The following is a 22,102-nucleotide window of genomic DNA, read 5'->3' as shown; positions in this document are numbered from 1 at the left end:
AAGCTTCTTTCTTAGAACTGCACGCCTGTGGAATTGTCTTCCGTTTTCCTGCTTTCCAGCTGTCTATAATATGGTTGTTTTCAAGTCCAATGTGAACAAGTTTCTGATGAGCCGTTCCACTTAAGTTAACAAATTTACCGAACTTCCATTACTATCGATTACTATATTGTCCTTTTGACTACTCTACACTCTTTAACCCTTATCCTTGAGTGGCCTATTGGCCTTGATAAGTGGTGATGCCTATGTAAAAAAAAAAAACAAAAAAAACTAACACCAAACGTTTTCAAAAGTGCGATGGTTGATCACCGGAAGACTTACTTTTAAGAATTTATGATTAAATTGTTAGGTTCAAGTACAGAATAGTTACAAAACACCTTCCTCTCCCCATGTTAAATAATAGGTTTCTAAATAATTAACCCTAAAACAGAAAACGTTCGCCAAAAAATATCCAACTTCCTAAAGATGGTCAACCAGCGCTTTTTACTATTTACTTTTGTTTTGTTTTTTTTTTCAACTTTTTTTTTTTTTGTCTTTTACTGTAAAATGCCCCCAAACGCTTAATAAGAGAGAAAAAAGAAAACTTAAGTAACCCCCAACTTTAATCCTAAACCTTTAAACGGCTGAATAAAAATCTAAATTTAAAACTTGGTACTTATTTAAAATACAAAATACTAGTGTGAATTGCAATATAACTTAAATTTTAAAACGAATAATGTCTTTAAACAAGGGAGAGCGTTTTTGATGCTGAAAAGTTAAAGAAAAAAGGGGTTTGTATTACTGTACACATAGATTCGAAAAAGTTATCAAAAAACAAATATATAACAAATAAATGTTATCAAAGGCAAGATAAGTTACTTTTCTGCCAAACTGAATATATTTTTTGTGTTTTTATTCAGTGTAACATTTATTCAGCTCGAAAAACATACAGTGTTTACCGATGTATTGTAAAATTCAAGATGGTGTCTCACACCCTCTTTAACACCGTAAGTTTGGGAAAAGGTGTTATAAATAAAAAAAACTATACAAAATACTATTAAAAACCCGCCGAATATGTCAACCTATGTCACGGTAACATATATTGAGCGAGTTTTTAACAGTATTTTAACCGGTTTTCTTATTTATAACACCTTTTCCCAAACTTACCGTGTTAAAGAGAGAATCAGACGCCATCTTGAATGTTCCAATACATCGGTAAACACTGTATGGTTTTCGAGCTGAATAAACATGTTACATTGAATAAAAACACGAAAAATGTATCCAGTTTGGTAGAAAACTAGCTTATCTTGCCTTTGATAACATTTGTAGGCACCGCCAAAAATGGCTGAAAAATCAAGTTGTTGTTTTTTAAAACGAAATTACATTTATTAAAATCCATTATTTCTGAGTAACTTTTTTTTTTCCCAGAAAGATAAAACCCTGAATTTTATCATATAGAAAACAGAATAATGTAAAACTTTTTCTACTATTTTTAATTAAATTTTAAATGTTTAATTTTCCCAAAAAGTTAACAATTGACATTTTTTGTCTTGCACAAAAAACATACATAAATATTTAAAAAAAAAGGTTTTTGAAATAATTAATTTATTTATTTGTTGTCTAATTAAGATTTAGGATGATTTTCTATGAGAATATGCAAAAATATTATAAGTACCTGGATTTCAAATAATTCCACTAGGCACCGCCAAAACTGGGGGGGCAGGTCAGTACTTTTTGACGGACCGTCTTTTTAAAAATCTACCAAAAATCAGGTAATTATCCGATCAATACGAAATTTTCAGCGATTATTAGGAGAAGAATGAACTTTATAACAGTGTACTTATTTTTCATAAACGATATTTATATATATATTTTTTTTGCTTACAAAACCCCCCCTTGTTTTGAAGTGGGAACAAATATGCTTAAAATAATCATCTGAAACTGAACAAAACATATTGTGTTGTTGTAAGGGACAGAATTATAGATTAAAAAAAAAAAAAAAAAAACTTGTTTGCATACCTTATTTTGACGTCTGAATATCAGAACTTCGATTGTGTTTAATTATCCCGCTTTTGAGTTTTGAAGTGTGAAATTCGGTGAATATGTTAAGTAAAATAATTAATTTAAGTTAAGCAAAATAAAAAAAAATTTTTATTAATATTTATACGAAAAAAGCCATTTTAAAATTTTTGATAAATAGATTAACAATTTTTTTTTAGCGAGCCGAATAATGCATGACCATTATTAAACAGGGCATGCTTTGAATAATCGATACAAAAAAAAAAAATTCGATAAATATTGTGCCCTTTGTGTTAAAAATAGCATCATTTTTTTCGATCCCGTTTGAAAACGTTTGCCGCCTTTCGACTACGGTGGACCAAACGCGCTGAAATAATTTTTTTTTATTCTGCTTTAAATTGCCCCCCACCCCATTTTGGGGAGTCTGGCTCCCACACACATACACATTAAAAACCAAACTCATACAAATGGTCACCCATCTGGTACTGGCCAGCCTCAGCTTAATAATACATTGAAATTTTTGTCACTGAAAAATAAGTTTTTTTGGCCTGTTTGGTCTTCCATAGTTTTCTCCTTATCAGACGCAAACGTAAACAGAGTCGCGAAATCGACGCGAAATCTGGTTAGCTATATGAATAAGTGGAATTATTTGAAATTCAGGTACTTATATTATAATATTTTTGCATATTCTCTTAGAAAATCATCCTAAATCTTAGTTAGACAATAAATAAATAAATTAATTATTTCAAAAACCTTTTTTTTTTTAAATATTTATGTACGTTTTTTGTGCAAGACAAAAAATGTCAATTGTTAACTTTTTGGGAAAATTTAACATTTAAAATTTAATTAAAAATAGTAGAAAAAGTTTTACATTATTCTGTTTTCTATATGATAAAATTCAGGGTTTTATCTTTCTGGAAAAAAAAAAGTTACTCAGAAATAATGGATTTTAATAAATGTAATTTAGTTTTAAAAAACAACAAAGACTTGATTTTGCGGCCATTTTTGGCGGTGCCTAAATTCCACTTATTCATATAGGCAACCAGTTACTTCACGTCTATCTAGAGGCTAGATCGACATTGTTTACGTTTGTAGTGTATAAAAAGCAAACTATGGAAGACCAAACAGGCCAAAAAAAACTTATTTTTCAGTGACGAAAATTTCAATGTATTATTAACGCTGAGGCTGGCCAGTACCAGATGGGTGACCATTTGTATGAGTTTGGTTTTTAATGTGTATGTGTGTGGGGGCCAGGCTCCCCAAAATGGGTGGGGGGCAATTTAAAGCAAAATAAAAAAAATTATTTCAGCGCGTTTGGTCCACCGTAGTCGAAAGGCGGCAAACGTTTTCAAACAGGATCGAAAAAATGATGAGGGCACAATATTTATCGATTTTTTTTTTTTTTTTTTTTTTTTTTTTTTTTTTTTTGTATCGATTCTTCAAAGCATGCCCTATTTAATAATGGTCATGCATTATTCAGCTCGCTAAAAAAAAATTGTTAATTTATTTATCAAAGATTTTAAAATGGCTTTTTTCGTATAAATATTAAAAAAATTTTTTTTTTTTTGCTTAACTTAAATTAATTATTTTACTTAACATATTCACCGAATTTCACACTTCAAAACTCAAAAGTGGGATAATTAAACACAATCGAAGTTCTGATATTCAGACGTCAAAATAAGGTATGCAAACAAGTTTTTTTTTTGTTTTTTTTTAATCTATAATTCTGTCCCTTACAACAAAACAATATGTTGTGTTCAGTTTCAGATGATTATTTTAAGCATATTTGTACCCCCTCAAAACAAGGGGGGGTTTTGTAAGCAAAAAAATATATATATATATAAATATCGTTTATGAAAAATAAGTACACTGTTATAAAGTTCATTCTTCTCTTAATAATCACTGAAAATTTCGTATTGATTGGATAATTATCAGATTTTTGGTAGATTTTTAAAAAGACGGTCCGTCAAAAAGTACTTACCTGCCCCCCCCCCAGTTTTGGCGGTGCCTATTTATTTGTTATATATTTGTTTTTTGACAACTTTTTCGAATCTATGTGTACAGTAATACAAACCCAAAAATCCTTTAAAAGATAAATATTAGTTTTCTGGGTCTATTTCAAAGATAATTAGTAAAATAAAGTCCTAAGATATTGAATTAAATTTAAAAAAACAAAAAAAAACACCTTGTTTGTACAAAACATTAATTAGCCCAAAACCGAGTGATTCTGGCGTTCGCAAAACGCAACAAAGTAAAATTTTGTAAACACAAAAATTACGAAAGTCCAAAATTTCAGACAGTCGAAAGACTGAAAATGACGTCCTGTAATTAAAAGGGAGGAAGTTCTTCCCCCCGCCCTCCAGTCGCGCATCCGTACATTCCTTTTGCATTTTTTTAATTTAATTATTTTTCTATGTTCATATTTTTAAATTAATTTTTTTTTTTAATTATTGTTCAATACTATATAAAAAATGTTACGCCGAAAGTTTCATATTCTTGCGAGCAAGGAAATTATTAAAATCTTGCATATAAAAAATTATGCGAAACCCGTAATTTAAAAAAAAAAAATTTTTTTTTGCAATTATAATTTTTTTGTGTGAAATTGGTAGTTCGAGAAATTCATTTTTCTTCGAGTTATATAGAATTCATTAATACGGACTTTAGGGGCTTTTTTTTCGTAATGTTCTTGTAAAAATTAGATTAAATTATTTTATTTTTATTGTTACAAATTATGATGCTTTATTTATATAAAAAAAAGCAAAAATAAAGTCTTGCGTTTTTTTATTTACTACTGAAAACTATAACTTTAGTAAAGGTATTTTTTTTGTTTAAACAAAATAATACATTTCCACTCGGATTTAAATAAAAATAATTGGTTCATTATATTCCACGATCACCATTTGATAAATACTGAAAATTTCATTAAAATTGGTTAATTTCCTGATTTTTTTTTTTTTTTTTTTTTTTTTTTTTTAAGTAACCAAGGGGGTTGAATCCAAGTTTAGCGTTACAAATTCCAGATGATTTTTTGAGGAAGGGCACTATTGACAAATGAATTATTTTGCACTAAATAGTATTTTTTTTTTTTTTTTTTTTTTTAAATTAACCATTGTAAGCATGGAACAAAATATCGAAGCCGATGATTTTGTTTATTTTATATCGCCATCATCTAAATTGAAAATAAAAATGTCCGCTTGTCTTCTTTATAAAGTCATCATTTAATCTGATTGGTCCATTTTTTTCTCCGAGAGTAACTTGCCCTTTCTTTTTTTGAAGAGGGTGGTGGATTTCTCTTTATTTTAATTAAACCAACAAAAAAATTATTAAACAAGATTTGAACAAAATAAAATAAAACAAACATTATTAAACATTTATTTTACATTTGTACGAAATAAGATAAATTTATTTTACATTTGATGAATTTTATCAATAATTTTTTCGTTTGTTTTATTTTATCTTTTTATCTATATATATATATATAAAAGCGAAAATGTATGTATGTACGCTTTTCCTCGATGTCCACAAAAGGCTTCTTTCAGAGAAGCGCTCACTCGTTTCACAACTTCTTAAAACTTTTTATATCATCTATAAATTGTAGTATCTCACAGTTAACCACGGAGCTCGCCTGTCTATTTAATTTTATTGACTTTCAAACGTTAATTATTCCACATTTCCCGCATCGGCACGCGTTACATTCGGTATAAAAAAAAAAGCGAAACTCGACTCTAATCACAGGCCCCGAGCCAGTGGTCTCTAGAGAGCTAAGTAACGTTTGGTCAATGTCGACTTCATCATATCAGACGGTAGCTTTCATTTCGAGACGAGGGAGCGGGATTTTTTAAATTTTTTTATTGACCTCATTAAAAACTGTCCCGCACGAAATGCTAACTGCTGAATAGCTATCGCCGTCACGTCAATCAAAAACGCGCACCTGTTTTTGTTTTTTTTTCACACTTTACTATTTTCCAATTGCATGTCGTCAAGGCTTTTTTTTTTCACGGGCACCTCTTTTTTTTGGGTTTGCTTTTCACACACACCTACAAAGACCCGGGCAACGCCGGGTACCCCTCGCTAGTTTTAAATAAAGGGAAAATTCCACACATGCACCCACCTTCAAAAAAAAAAGAAAGGGCAGGTCACTCTCGAAGAAAAAATTAACCAATCAGATTAAAGAATGCGGACATTTTTATTTTCAATTTAGATGATGGCGATAAAGTAAACAAAATCACCGGCTTCGATATTTTGTTCTATGCTTACAATGGTTAAAAAATACTATTTAGTGCAAAATAATTTGTTTGGCAATAATGCCCTTCCTCAAAAATTTGTTATTTGTAACGCTAAACTTGGATTCACCCCTTCTGCAGTTTTCGGATGCGTGCTGAAATAACGTTATTATTTAGAAAGTTCTTCTTGAGAGGGAAGGGGCTTTATTTAATAAATTTGGGAAACCGAAGCACGACACGAGGGTTACATATGAACCAATAACCTTTGCTGCGAACTTCAAAACTTAGTCTGTGTAATATTTCGATTTGCCCTTATATTAAACTAGCGGGGGTACACGGAATTGCCCAGGTGTTTGGAGGAGTGTGTGTGTGCTCTTAAATAAAAAAAAAAAAAAAGTTTTGGTAGGTAGTTAGGATCGAACCCGAAAGCCCTGAGGCGAAGTTGGAAAAAAAAACGTGAGACGTTAACCGCTCTGCCACACAAAAAGCAGAACAAAAAGGAAACTTAACCCTGTTTGAATATTAAAAAAAATGATAAAAAAACAGCGATTTTTAAAAATGGAAAAAAAAAAAAATGGGGGGGGGCTGGTAGGCTCGAACCCAGAGGCTTGAGGCCAATAGGCTGAGCCTGGACACCCTTCGCAACGGCGACAGTAGCAATGTAAGACTGATTAAAAAGTGAATGTCAAACATCACGCTATTCCGCAGTTTTTAATGAGGTCAAATCGTTTTACTGCGGGATAGTTGACGGTGACGTTTACATCCGGTTCGAATCCAGTTTCGCTGTTTTTATACTGAAAAGTGAAAGCAACATGCGGCGATCCGAATATGTGGAATATTTATCTTTCGAAAGTCGGGCAAATTAAATAGACAGGTGACCCCCGTTCTTAACTCATAGATATTATTATTTAGACGGCATATAAAAAGTTTTAAGAATGAACGACCCCCCCCCCCCGAGCAGCCCCTGGAAAAAAAGCCTTTTGTAGACATACAGAAAAAGTGTACACACACACACACACACACACACACACACACACACTTTTCCTTTTATATATATAGACTAGCGGGGGTACCCAGCGTTGCCCGGGTGTTTGGAGGTGTGTGTGCTCTTAAATCAAAAAAAAAAAGTTTTGGTAGGTAGTTAGGATCGAACCGGAAGCCCTGAGGCGAAGTTGGAAAAAAACGTGAGATGTTAACCGCTCGGTCAGCAAGAGTAAGTGAAAGACGTTTGAATTTAAGTCGCAGAGTTAAGATTTATGACGACATAAGCAATGCCTATTCAGCAGTTAACATTTTCTGCAGGACAGTTTTTAATGAGGTGAAAACCCGACTCTGGGGAGGAAAAGCAGCTCCCCTGTTTATTAGGAGCGTGTTGACCAAATAAAAGCAATCGTCTGATATGACGGTAAAAAGCCGATATTGACCAAACGTGCATCACTTTTTGAAGACCACCAAGCCAATTCGAATCCAGTTTCGCTTTTTTTATACCGAATAGCGAAAGAAACATGCGGTGATCTAAAAAAAACTGGAAAAAATAGCGTTTAAAAATCGGGCAAATTAAATACACGTGCGACCTCCGTTAAGTCTTACATATCATCTAGACAGCATATAAAAAGTTTTAAGGAGTGAGCCAAACGAAAAAAAGCCTTTTGCAGACATACAGAAAAAGCACACACACACACACATTTTCGCTTTTATATTTATAGAAGATTAAAAAAGAAAACACAAATAGTTACACATATGTAATAAAGGAAGCAAATTTTTTTTTTTATTGATTTGAAATTTCCCAACAGTTTCATTTAAAATAATTTATGTTGGTAATAATTACCTTGTAATAAATAGTTAAAAAAATTCTACAGAATTTGAATTCTGCTGCTTTTTTTTTTTTTTTTTTTTTTTGCTAACTTTAACTTAACTTTAGGTTTAGTTTGGGAAAAATCGAGTTGGTTTGGTTAAAATTTTGTAGGAACACAAAAAAATTCATGAAATTAAATTTCTAGAAAAATCGTTGACTTAAAGTCAGCAGCAAACACTAACAGTGTCTAGTCAGATTCAGTTCCTGATATTGAAGACTTCCTGTTTTGGGTCGTTTATTCAGTATTATTTTACTTTAAGGCCCATCTCACATTCATATAGAAATATATATATTGTAGATTTCAGTGTGCTTTAAAAGAATAGGATAACTGTCTCCGTCGCAAATTTACCGTTTGCATGGTATTAACCCTGGGACTATTTTCCGCCCTTTCACAGCCTTCGTTTACGCTACGCTTGAGCATAAACAAAGGCTGTGAAATGTGCACTCGCGTACCAAACTGCCTTATCACATAGCGTAGTAATGAACAATTTAAAATTATATGAAAAACAAGTAGTTTTCCAGATATTAAGCCATGTAATTCTATGTTATCATAGGTGACCATTTCTGTATGCGCATTTTTTTTTTTTTTTTTTTGCCGCACGCACTTGCGAATACAGAAATGGTCACCTATGATAACATATAGAATTACATGGCTTAATATCTGGAAAACTACTTGTTTGTAGCAAAAATATGCGTGCACTTGCATGTATAGAAATGGTCGCCACTGATAACATAAGAAATTACGTTGTTTAATATCCGGAAAGCTACTTGTTTGAGCAAAAGTATGCATGCTTACGCATACAGAAATGGTCACCACTGATAACATAAGGAATTACACGTATCTTTATGTGTCTTTATTGAAAGATGAAAACAGAAAGAAAACTAACAAAACTTTTTAGCCAATAAACAAACAAAAACACCCACCCCCTCACTGGGTGTCCAAAAATTGGATTCTGATTTTAAGTTAAATTTACATGGAAAAGTAAATACACACTTTTGAAAAAGTAATTTCTTCATATCGTGGAAACTATTTTTCTGCAACGGAACGGTTAGCAGATTCGTTTTTAGTCCACTGAAATCTACAAAAGAATATATTTCTCAATATGAACGTGAGACGGGCCTTAAAGTAAAATTTTACCACAAAGCCACATGTTAAGAATAGCTTTCTAAATAACCTCCACCGTGCTGAAATGTTAGAAAGGCATTATTAATATACTGTGAGAAATTAATCTCACAAACTCAATACTCCCTGGCTGAGGCAAAAATAATTCCACAATTACAAAACCATACCTTAAACTCAAATTTTAATCAGTTATAACATCAAAGAAAGGTTATTGGTCCGGGTACAGTCCTCGCAAAATGGTGGATTAGTTTTGCCTCCCAAATTGGGAGCCAGTAGTTAACTCCCTTTGTTTGAGTGATATCGTAGTTTTCCTTCAAAAAAAAAATTCAGTACACAACGTTAAGATACCGGGATACGGTTTAGCTAAAATATGGAATGGAGCGGAAGTCACTAAGCATGAAACGAAATACTAAACCATATGAAAATAATTTATTTCAAAAATTATTTTCGTTTTTAACACTTCTTGTGCTATCGTGAAACAAAACAAAAAAAAAATTCGATTTCATAAATCAATTGTTTTGTTATACATTATTTATGACAAAATTATGGGATAAAATTTATGAAAGACATTCTAAGAATTAAAAAATATATATAAAAAACTTTATTTACAGAAATGTAAAAAATAATTTTTAAACTTTTTCGTATGAATATATTTTAAATATTAAAAAAATATTTATAAAAACGTAAACTATGAAAATTTAATTTACTTTTTTTTTAATATTATTTAATATTAAACTTAAACTAAACTTAATAAATAATATATTTCCATGTGAATATATTTTGAATATAATTGATTTTTTATAAAATGTAAAAAAAAAAATAATAGTTTATTTTTCTATTGTTTCATAATAAAACCAGTGTTTCTATATGGTTTTGTATTTCGTTTCATGCTTAGTGACTTCTGTTCCATATTAGGCTAAACTGACTCCACTTCCGACACAATCTTTTTGTGTACTGAATTTTTTAATTTAACCCGCTACATGAGAACACAAAATGTCTGCAATGTTTCTTTACATCTTTGAAGTCTTAACAATGATTTCAAAATAAGAAATAAAACAAAATGGTGGTAGAATCCCACCCAATAAATATTACTGTGACATTTTTTTTATTAAATTGTTAGGTGAAAGTACAGAATAATTACAAAACACTTTCCCCTCTCTGTTAAGAGTGGGTTTCTGAATATTATTTCAGCACGATAACTTTTTTTTTGTCTTTTTTTTTCTTTTTTTTTTTTTTTTTTTTTTTTGTCTGTTTTTTCAGCAGATCTTGCAATATCTTTTTATGCATTTATTCGATGTTGCCTGAGTTTGACTGTTGAATTCTCGTGGACGATGCTATCAATCATCTGTGGTTTGCATGGTTTCTTATAGGTATTAAAGGAAAGGAGTTTTGTCTAAGTAGCATTAAATGTAATCACCCATTTTTAAGCCTGTTCCAGTACAGACTGAAGATCATTTTCTAGAGATTCAGCCATTGCTTTATATGTGTAGCCATTAGATCTGTCCTTCTGCTGGCAATAGTGTGATGTCATCAACAAATACGCCCTGTGGGAATTCTTACCAACTAGTAGTACCTGTGGAAATTCCGCAACGGAATCTTTCACATGTAATAAGTTGATGTTGGCATTCTGTGGATGTTCAGCGTAAATGTAGATGCTCTGATATTATTGTAGCTCTTTTATTAAAACTGCAAAAGTATTTATCTAAGCTAGCAGGGATGCCCAGCTTAGCCCGGTTGTAAAATATGCTTAAATATGATACTTTAATTTATGCAGATTTCGTATATTATTATAGTCAATTTTCTATTGATTCTTAGATGCTATAAAGTTGCAATTTCAAAAATAAAAAAAATATATCCATATGATTTGGTGTATCAACGTGAATCGAAATCGCAACCAAAACTTATGAAGAAAATATATATATATATATATATATATATATATATATATATATATATACATATAGAACTTGAGTTCTTTCAGTAATAATCGAAACCAAAACTTATGAAGAATACTTGGTAAAATTATTTATTACAAGAAATGGAAGGTCATAACAATTACACGACGGTCACTCGGGAGAAAAAAGATGTAAGCGTGACCCAGAAAATAACACACACGCTATCGTATTAATATATAGACAAGTAAGGAGGGGGGGGGAGAAAAGACGTTTTAAGGTTTGCAACAAAATGACAAGCAATGTTTTCTTATAACATACACAAATTTAACACGTGTGTCTTTTGTCTGAAAAACCAAAGAAAACTACTAAAGAAAGGATAATAGTGCAGAATAGTTACAAAACACTTCCCCTCGCCATGTTTCTAAATAATATTATTTCATCACATTAACTTCTCTGCATAAGTAACATGAAATTTAATATTAGGAACTAAATTTGACCAGACACCGTCTGTTGCAGACTTAGAATGGGGGATTGTTCTTTTTTTGGTTTGCCATTTTTTTTTTTCTATTTACTATGGCTATTTGTGTAGCCTAATTAAATATTCAGCTCAAAATAAGTCTATATTTCCATAAAATAGTCATTTCCCTACAATGGCATAGTGCTGCAAGATTTGTTTGATATTTTTAGATGTGGTCTTGTATCTATCGGGATGAGGTTGGGGATCCTCTTTTATTTACTTTGTTCACACCAAACGAGGCATATTGACATTGAAGCATTAGGGGCTACTATGATAGGGATGAGATTTATAGAGATATGTGTGCATTAGACTTGTCCTTCTGCTTGGAATACAGCGTGATGTCATCAGCAAATACCCGCTGTCAGAATTCTTACCAACAAGTAAGGAGGGGGTGGGGAGAAAAGACATTTTAATGTTTGCAACGAAAGCAATCTTTTCTTTTAACGGTCACAAGCTGATAACATAGATGAATTTAACAGACGTGTCTTCTGTCTGGAAAACCAAAGAAGATTACTGAAGAAAGGACTCAAGTGCAACACGTTTTATACACCCAACTTCTCGTTTAGCAAGATTCGACAAAACTAGAGTGTCTATATAACGTTAAATCCGGACACTCGATTTTCGGTAACAGAAAAATGGTCTAACGTCATCCATAGATAGGAGAGTTCTTTTTACTTCGCCTCCGAGAGCCACCCTCAGCAAGTTCAACAATTCATAATTATCACAGATGTGATTGCATTAAGGAGATCATTTATGAAGATCAGAAATAATATTGGTCCATGTATCAATCCTTGAGTTGCACTCATATTAATGTGATGCTGTTTGGTTGGTTGGCTGGTTGTTTGTATTCTATTGGTTATTGGCACAGCTGAGCTTGAGCTCCACTGCATCCAGGCTGTTCACTTCCAGAGGTCCAGTCTACTAGACGATTGAGGTTGGGACTAGGGTAGCCTGGTGTTGATGGCTGGTCAGGTATCTTTTCCAGCCAGATGTTTCTTGAAAGTGTCAGGGAACACTCTTATATTTCTTTCGGCTGGAATACAGTTGAATGTTCTTGTGCCACTGTAGGTGAAGCTGTGGTGGATGAGGGACTTAATCCTCTGTATAGTCCCAGGTGTGGTTTTTATATAACACAGCCTCCCTCTTCACTGGTGGGTTATTTCTACTATTGTTGTGTTTGGGACCCTTCCTTCCAAGATTTTCCATATATGGATGATAATACATCATTCTCTTTGATGTTGTAGTGAATACAGTTGCAGGTCTTTCAGTCTCTCCCAGTAATTCATTTGGTCTACTCCACATATTTTGCTGGTAAATGTTCTCTGGGGTGCTTCTATTTTGCATATTTCTATTACATTTTGTGGAGATCACAGCTGACATCAGTATTCCAGCTTTGGGAGGACAAGGGATTTCCATAGTGTGAGCATAAACTCGCTGTTCATACTCCTGAAGGTTCTCTGTATCCATCCTGTTGTCTTGCGACCGATCTAGTGTGGTCAATATGTTGTGTGAAGGTGGCATCTTTGCTCATATAAACCCCTACATCCTTCACTACTTCCTTTGATGTGATTTCTTGTTGGCCACACCAGTATCCAGATGTTTTCTTGAGATGGTCTTTATTACCATATTGGAGTAGGTCAAATTTGTCTCCATATAGAGCCATATTGTTGTCATTAGCCCATTTTATAATTTTGTTGAGGTCTTCTTGCCTTGGGTCATGTGGTGTGGAGATCTTTTTCATGATTCGTGCGTCGTCAGTGAAAGATGTTGCTATGGAGTGTTCCAGGTCTCCATCTATGCCAGTAACCACGATAAGAAACAATAGAGGACCTAATACTGAGCCTTGTGGTATGCCGTTGACCTTACTTTCTCTGATAAGCTCAATTAAATGGTTACTTTTTGTGTCCTGCCCGAAAGGAAGCTGTGTATCCATGTTCCAAGTTTTCCACAAATTACGAGTGAGTGAATTTTATGCAGGAGTATACTGATGTCTACTTTGTTGAATGCTTTTGCAAAATCTATATAGATTACATCTACATTATCTCCATCTTGAATATCGTTTTGGATGTTCTCATAGTGAGATAGTAGCTGTGACAAGTAGGAGCTCTATCAAAATCCAGTTGTCCTTTGTTGAAGCACACTCTGGATTGGGACAAAAATAAAATTGTTTCAGTCTAGAATGATTTCCTTTCCACTGATGAGAACAGAAAAAAAAGAAGTGTAGTATCAGAACAGATACTGCACTTTTTTCACCTAGCTAAAAAAAACAAGTAATTTTGTCATGTTTACCATGGTAAGCATCCTCACTATGTGTCTTGAATTTAAGCTAGGGTTAGAAATTGCACTGTTGAGTTTACACACAGCACTTTCTTCCTTTTTCCGCTTCTAGATTCATGTAAAAAGAAGAAAGTGAGGAGTGTTTAGTTCTCTCCCATTGCAAAAACTGTGACACTAGGGTTGGAAAGTAGGATTGGAAAAGTCCGTGCACAAGAGAAGGAGCCCTCTAACTCTGCAAAAGATCCCTGCGTAACCCCATCAGCATTCCTGACAGGGCACCTCAGGCGATTAGCAATAAACTAACCTTCTACCTCTCTCTATCTTTCTATATTTTTACCATTCTCCTCCCTTTTCCCAATTCCCTATTTAAAGAGAGAAGGCAAAGCCTGGGAGAGTGGACCTCCTAGAACTGCACAGAACTAACATTACACTGCAATCAAAAGGGACCAGGTCATTATAGGAATGCTCTAATCTCTGTTGATTTTGGAAGCTGAGGATGAATTCCCTCTCTTGAGGAAAATTGCATCATTTTCTTTTGGAAATCACCACCCATAATAATAAAAAAAATATATCCAAATGATTTAGTAGTCACTTTATCAAGCAATGCATTAACCTCACATAAATCAGTTTGGTGTTTTACTGTATCTTTATGAACTGTCTTCGTTTTGAATGATAGATTAGCTGAATGCCTACTTTTAGTGAGCAATAAATCAGTTTGGTGATTTTTTTTTTTTTTTTACTGTACCTTTATGAACTCTTTGTTATGATAGATGGCCTGTCTGATAGCTACTAACACAAAACATATCATTCTGCAAAAACATGGTACTAGATTCTATAAATGAAGACCTATCTTTTCTCAACAATTCATGTATAGTTTCACAAACCCTTTTATGTGAAAAATTCTCACATAACTCCAGAGTTTTAAAGTTAGTTTAAAAATGCAATTTCCAAAGAATGTTCAGCTCTAGTTTAAAATAACCATTTTAGTGGCTAAACAAGCAGAATGAATGGATGACACATTTGAAGAACACGTTGATTGATTCTTGTTTTTGTTTTTTTTTCTTTTGGACGTAAATCCTATTGACCTGGTTGACTATTTTCAGTTGATTATCCTGTATCAACCTAGAAATGTAATAAAAAATGGGATTGAAAAAGTTGATAAGAACAGATTGACATGTGATAATATTCTGCCTGTGAGAAACAAAAAGTATCACTAATATCAAATAACAAAATTCCACATAAAGATTAACATGAGAAGAAATTCAATATTTATCCAGTTTTCTTAAACTGATTCGTCTATTCTTATACATATATATCTATAATATAAAGCTGAATGTCTGTGTGTGTGTCTGGTCACGAATAGGCTCCTATATGGTTCTATTTAAAAAAAACTGATTACATATAATGATAGAAGATATATCGAGACACAGGAATGGGTATGTTTGATCTGGTAGAACGGCGGTTCATTAAAATTGTGGGGTCTGCGTTCGCGCCTGGTCCACAAAGTATGGAAATAAAAAATTTAAAAATTAAAAAAAAAAACGTTTACAAGTGTTTTTGATATAGATATACATAATAATACTTTGATAAGTATGTTTTAACTTAAATACGGATGGTATAATAAAATTGTGGGGTCTTCGTTCGCACCTGGCTTCCATAGAATGGAAATAGGCACAAATTTTAATAAAGACTTTTCATATCTATCTGCGTAAGTATACATTGATAATTATGTTTCTGTTTGAAGAAATATGGTATAATAAAATTATGGGGTGTTCGTTCGAACCTGACCTCCATAGAATGGAAATATGTCACAAAGTTTAACAAGGTTTTTTAATATAGATGCACAGAATATTGTGAAAAGTGTTTCAGTGTGAACAGGTATGGTATAATAAATTATGGGTTTTATCTATTTTATTTTTACTTTCATCATATTTTGCTTTGGTTTTGATACCCCCAAATTCAACCCAAATTTACAACCCTTCCTTTTCATAACCTATCATACTTTCATAAATCAGAGTCCATTTTCTGTAGGCTGTTTTTGAACCCAGTCAACAACGGGTACTTTTGCTAGTATATATATATATATATATATATATATATACATACATACACGCACACACACAATAGTAGGGCTATCTAGCTTTGCCTAAGGCTAAAATTTAACATATTTCTATTAAAACTTCTACCTCTCTCTATCTTTCTATATTTTTACCCTTCTCCTCCCTCTTTCCAAACCCATCTTTCTCCTCCAGCCAGCCCATTCCTCTCCACACACACACACAACTCTCTTTTACATAATAGATTCCTTGTGGAAGTAGTAGCCATTTTCTTTCCAAATTATTATATAACACTGAAAAATTGCTTCTCACCTGATGAAACCCAGCCTGGTTGACTCCCATAGAATGAATGTTTTTCTAAATTTTAGATTTATTTATCCAGGGAAACATCAGTTAAGACTAACATTGTTGTTGGTTTGTTTGTAGTTTTTGACTTTTAATGCCTACTAGACACTGTCCTCAAGTGTCTAAGGTCTCTCTGTACAGGGGTTTGTCAGAAAAACCTGGCATGAGGATACTTTTTCTAAAGAAGTAAACCCTGACCAAATATTCAAAATCACATAGTATTTGCTGCTCAAATAAGATATCCTCACTATGGCTAACTTACATTAGCTTTTACGAGGAATGGTGCACCTTCTCCAAGTGATGTTATCTTAAGTAATAGCACGAAGCTGGATAATCCACCAGACTAGATAAATTCTTGTCCTGGAATCTAGTAAGACCAAGAAACCAAAATAACAGATATACTACAACGTATGAAAATGGTTTATTGGGAAGAGGAAAATTATGTTCTAAATTTCTTTACTAACTCAATGTTTGAGAAATAAAGAACTTAAATGGAACATTCGAATATCTATGTATCTCATATAGAGTTTAAGTGTTAGCCCCAGGTTGTGGGACCCTTGATTTCTGAGAACTTTGACTGAAGTAAAATAAAACAAAAAATACATAAGACAAAACTATCAAACCAGATATTGTAATATGGAACAAGCCCGAAAGAACTGCGCTCATTATCGATGTCACAGTCCCAAATGATTTCGGCCTTAACAGAGCTGAACGGGAAAAGATAACAAAATATCAGGACCTAAAAAAATGATCTAAAAACGACATGGTCTCTGAAAGAAATAAACATTATACCGGTTGTGATAGGAGCAACTGGTTTAATAAAAAAGAATCTTCAGAAATACTTAGAAACAATCCCTGGAAGACCAAGCTGTAACGAGATACAAATAGCAGCCATAAAGGGAACAGCATCTATTCTTAAAAGAGCCCTCGGATATAAATTTAAATCATAACAGAATCAAGTGTTAGCTCCAGGAGGGAGACCCTTGATATCTTAAAACTTACTGAAGTTAAATAAATATTAAAAAAAAAACATTTGCTCTTTGCCAGAAGAATACCCAGATTTGTTGAGTTTTCTCAATGTGATTTGTCTGTTTGGCGGATGGCAACAATCAGGCTGGCTTTGGTGTTGTGAGAAATAGAATCATATCGTCTTTTCTAGGGGACAATTTTACTGTTCTACTCTGTATATGATAGAAGAATACCCATCACAAGACTAAAACAATTAATTTCTTGAACAGAACAGCTTTGCATCATTTTGATGTTCCTTACAAATATTAAATTCTGAACCGTTTGTCTAGAGTACATGGTTCCAATTTTCATAAAAATCCATTACATGATTTTGATTCTAGAAAATGTCTAAAATTTAAGAGTTAACTTAATTGGATCTTCAGTAGAAATTGAAATTCAGTGAACCTGACTTAATTGATGTCTAGAGACTATCAATCAAATTTAATGCAAATCTGAAATATTTTAATTAAAATTTTCTTTGACAATTTTTCCTTATTTTTGGTATCGATACCTCATTTTTCTTTTGATACGGAAATATATCGAAGGGATTTTGTTAATTTATTTCAAACTGCAATTTTTCTTAATCATCTGTGCCCCTGTCTGTATAATCGCTGAAACCTTTTTAAATAATCATCTTATAATAAAAATCAAGATGGATGACTCCTTTTAAATTGAAGACTATAATAGGAGTTGTCTACTTAAAGTTAAAAAGAATTGTGCAAACATTTATATACTTATAAAGTTCGGGGGGGGGGGTCTCGCTTTGACAATATTAAAAGCCTTCTTTTTTTACTTAAAAATTATTAAAGCGAACTTAATATACATGATCATGGATATGTAAGCAAGTACATGAAAGCAAACTAATTTGCATAATCCTTTGAAAAACGAACGTTAATTGATTATTCTTTTTTATGGTTTCTTATTAGATGATTGGTTTCATTTTACTATTATGCTGAATTCTGTTTATGCATAGTTTTTACATTCTGCATAATTGCATAAAATTTAAGATGAAGACGTTCTAGCACATGGAAATATTTTCATATATATAAATGACTTTGTTGGTGTGCATACAAAAGAAACTAATTTCTGAATATTTAAGTCTACAGACTTGAAATTTGATATACAGGGTATTTGGACCTGTAGCACACTAGAGATTCGTTTTTTAGCCAGCAAAAATTGCTGCTAAGAGGAGAAAAAATCAAAAACAAAACAGTTGACCTTGGCAGGGTAAGTTGAATAAAACATTACTTAGGCTGTTACTTTTGTACACGCACAAAAACATTCAAAGTTGCTTAATTTTTAACCTTTTGTATTTATTTGTTAGTAGCTCAGATGGTAATGATGCTGGATAGATAAATAACTAAGGCCAACGCACTAAACAGTCTGGTTTCAATTCTAGCAGATGGTACCAAATCATATATTTTTTTGTAACTTTTGAAATCATTACTATATATTGAATAATAATCAATAGAGAATTTGCTCTATAATACTGAATAAGAAATCTACATGAATTAAAATATAATATTTATGCATATTTTACGACCCAGCAACAGTGGGCAGCCTGCTAATAAAAATGAACACTAAAATGAAAACTTCATTGTATCCCGGCAACAATTTTAAATGTGCCACAAAAAATTATTTTTTTAAACTAAAATAATGAACTCTGGGTAACATTGGGTAGATACAGGTAGTTTAAATTAAAAAATGTTTTCACTGCTTGATTACTGCTGACTCATCCTGGATAATGGCTGTCCAAAAGGTTACTTTAAAAAAAAAATTACATATTTTTTCTATGATCCTTCAATCAAGTCCTCTTCTGTATACTAGCTTCATTACCTAAAATGCACAAAAAATTAACATTGTTTTTTACCTTTCTATTTGCAAAACTCAATCATGTTCTGCAAAGCAAAAAAAAAAAGATTTCCTCTACAAAACAACCAAACTAAACACCATGAATTTGAAGATGTAAAGAACTTGATACGTAAAACTTTTTCCAAAATTATTGGATTTGTCATGAAATAACCTGAAAAGGGTTGATATGTTGTAAAACAAAACCACCAAACTAAACACCATGAATAAATATTTAAAAATATAAAAAAAAACTTAAAGCCTAAAACTTTTTTTCCCAGAGTATTAAATTCGACATAAAATAACCTAAAAAGGAGTTGATATGCCGTAAAACAATCAAACCAATCCTGCATATTTTTATATAATTTGTATTTAATTCCATTTCAGCCATACGGTTCAAATGGAAGACGGCCGTTCAACCAACCCTGGGTAGATTAAGTGGGGCGACTGATAAGCCGACAGACTTCAGCAATGATGAATCCTTGCTTTGCCCGACACCCGCCAGTGACTTCCAACCACCCAAGACTCAAAAAATGTAACTTTTGTTTGTTTGTTTGTTTTTTTTTTTATCATTTTCTGACTCTTCTTATTGCCAATATTATGGGATATCTCACCTGCATGAAAAGGAAATATAATTTTGTAATTTATTTTATTTAATTTATGATTTTAAAATTATAGAAAAGAAAAATTAAAAGGATAAGGGGTTCAGAGCATGGGTCTTTATCGATTTAGAGAAACCTTGACTATGCTTGTAAATATTTCCGGAAATTTTTTTCTTGAAAATTTATTTAAATAAAAAAAAAAAATAAGTGTTACTACATATGCATGCTAATTCGCCCCAAACTTAATTTCTCTCAAACTCCCATTCTTCTGAAGATCGTTGTGATGTCAACTTGGAAAACTTGTATTTTTTTATGAAATACTAGCATTTCAGCCCGGCATTGCCCGGGCGTTTGGAGGTGTATGTTGAGCAAAAAAAAAAAAAAGAAAAAGCGGTCAATTTTATAACTTTGACCCCTATTATGACCCCTTAACATTTATTGTTTTGGGTCCAAATTAAGTTATTAAGTTAGATCCATGTCTAAGGAACCTATATCTAAAATTTCAAGTGTTTATACCCAAAATTGGTGGAGGAGTTTGGTAGAGTTCTCAAAGGTCAAATCGTTGAACTTTGACTCCTTAACAGCCAAATTTCTGGTTGAAAACTGATCAAAGATTTTCCCGAATCTCAATACCCTGTATATCAAATTTCGAGTCTGTAGACTGAAAATTGGCAGTTATTGCGTAGAGAAATGTACAGACACACACACATGTTCACTTTTATGTATATAATAGATTTAGGTTATTGTCCAGAATTCCTCTTATATTAAAAAACAAAAAGAAAAATCTGTATGATGTACATACCTGTGACAAAACAAAAATATATTTAAAAAAAAAAAAAGTCACCTAAATTGATAAACTAGTTCTGTTTAAATAAATCAATTTTAAGTGATTAATAGAAATTTTAAGGTATTGCAACATTAATCTTGCAAGTTGGAACTAATATTGAGTTGTCGCTCTTTGTTTCTTGAGATTGTTTTGAAGTGATGATGTGAAACAATTACTTCTTGGTTACTCATAAAATTTCATTTTCTTATTTAAAAATAAATCTACTTAATCAATTTATGTGATTTTTGGAAGATGATATTTTAGTTTTGTCACAGGCGCATATATCATACAGAGATAAACATTTTTTTTAATATAGGGGAAATTCTGGGCAAATCAATATTTATTAAATAAATGCTCAAATTTTCATTTTCTGAGTTATTTATCAAATTTTTTTTTTTTTTTTTTTTTTTTTTTTTTTTTTTTTTTTTACAAAGTTTCTTTTAGTATATTAGATGGGTGGGGGATGGTTATGTAAACAGGAACCCCCAGTCCTCTAAAACAAATTACAGTAATATTTTACCCTTTTATAAATTTTTTAAAATTAGAGTTCATTGATATGATGGGGAACAATTTTTATCCTTTGTTTTTTATTTTTTATTTTTCAATTTCTTAAACCCCCCCCCCTTAATCTGAGGCTTTAACTTTTAGACATTTTGTAGAATCAAAATCAAGTAATGGATTTTGGCCAAAATTAGAATAGACAAACTTTGGTAGTTATATATTGATTTTAATTTGGTAGTTATATATTGATTTTAATCCTATGGCAATGTAATGTGAAGTAAAGGCCTTGCAAATGGAGCAAAAGATGGCTTAGTGCTGGCTTTAAATCTCATGACCGGCAGGAATTGTTATCTCCTGCACTGATGATTGCATAAACATGAAACACTAGTGTCTGTAGGTATAAAAATATATATATATATATATATATATATATATTTGTACTTTTTTGTAGAAAAAGAAATCCTATACAGTGCTCTATTATTAGGGAAAAAACCTTTCTCGAAATAAGAGCAATATATTTTTTGTATAATATATACAGGAATTTACATCGGTAGTCGGTGTAAATTCCTGTATATATTATACAAAAAATATATATATATATATATATATATATATATATATAGTTTTTGTTTTCTTTTTGTTGTTTTTTAGAGGTAACAAATTTTAAATTAAAATAAATCCAAGAAAAATATTTTTATTATGCAAATATGTGGTTTATTCCAAAGATAAATTTTTGGCATTCATAATTTAAATACAATTTTGTGAATACGTCCCCCCTCCTCACATATATGGCAAAATCTGGTTTTACTTTTCACAAACTCTATGCATTAAATTAGGCTGTATTTCAGCAATAAAACATTTAATGTTGTCTTTCAAGTGGTCTGTTGTGTCTAATTTATCAGCATATTCATGGAACTTTATATATCCCCCCTCCCAAAGAAAATTATCTAATGGGGTTAAATTGCCTGAATGAGGTGGCCAGTTATTGTTGTCCATTTTGTGAAATTATTTGTTCAAATGTTTTTCTGAG

At 31.9% G+C, this 22,102-nt stretch overlaps 2 protein-coding genes across 2 annotated transcripts in view; one reads left to right on the top strand and one right to left on the bottom strand.

Annotated features, from left to right (window-relative positions):
• The window catches only part of LOC145248165 (uncharacterized), a 132,738-nt gene that overhangs the window by 37,601 nt on the left and 73,035 nt on the right, over positions 1-22,102 (bottom strand). The gene's annotated exons all lie outside the window — the stretch shown is intronic.
• The window catches only part of LOC145248162 (uncharacterized), a 49,957-nt gene that overhangs the window by 3,708 nt on the left and 24,147 nt on the right, over positions 1-22,102 (top strand). The window contains exon 2 of the mRNA XM_080109997.1: positions 19,531-19,678. Coding sequence (XP_079966123.1) covers positions 19,531-19,678 — 148 coding nt within the window. The remainder of the gene's footprint in view (positions 1-19,530; positions 19,679-22,102) is intronic.

This window comes from Euprymna scolopes, chromosome 26 (assembly GCF_053919585.1).
Source record: "Euprymna scolopes isolate OS-2025 chromosome 26, ASM5391958v1, whole genome shotgun sequence".
Taxonomy (NCBI): domain Eukaryota; kingdom Metazoa; phylum Mollusca; class Cephalopoda; order Sepiida; family Sepiolidae; genus Euprymna; species Euprymna scolopes.
Note: the sequence above shows the minus strand (reverse complement) of the source record. Positions and strands in the feature narration are given on the sequence as shown.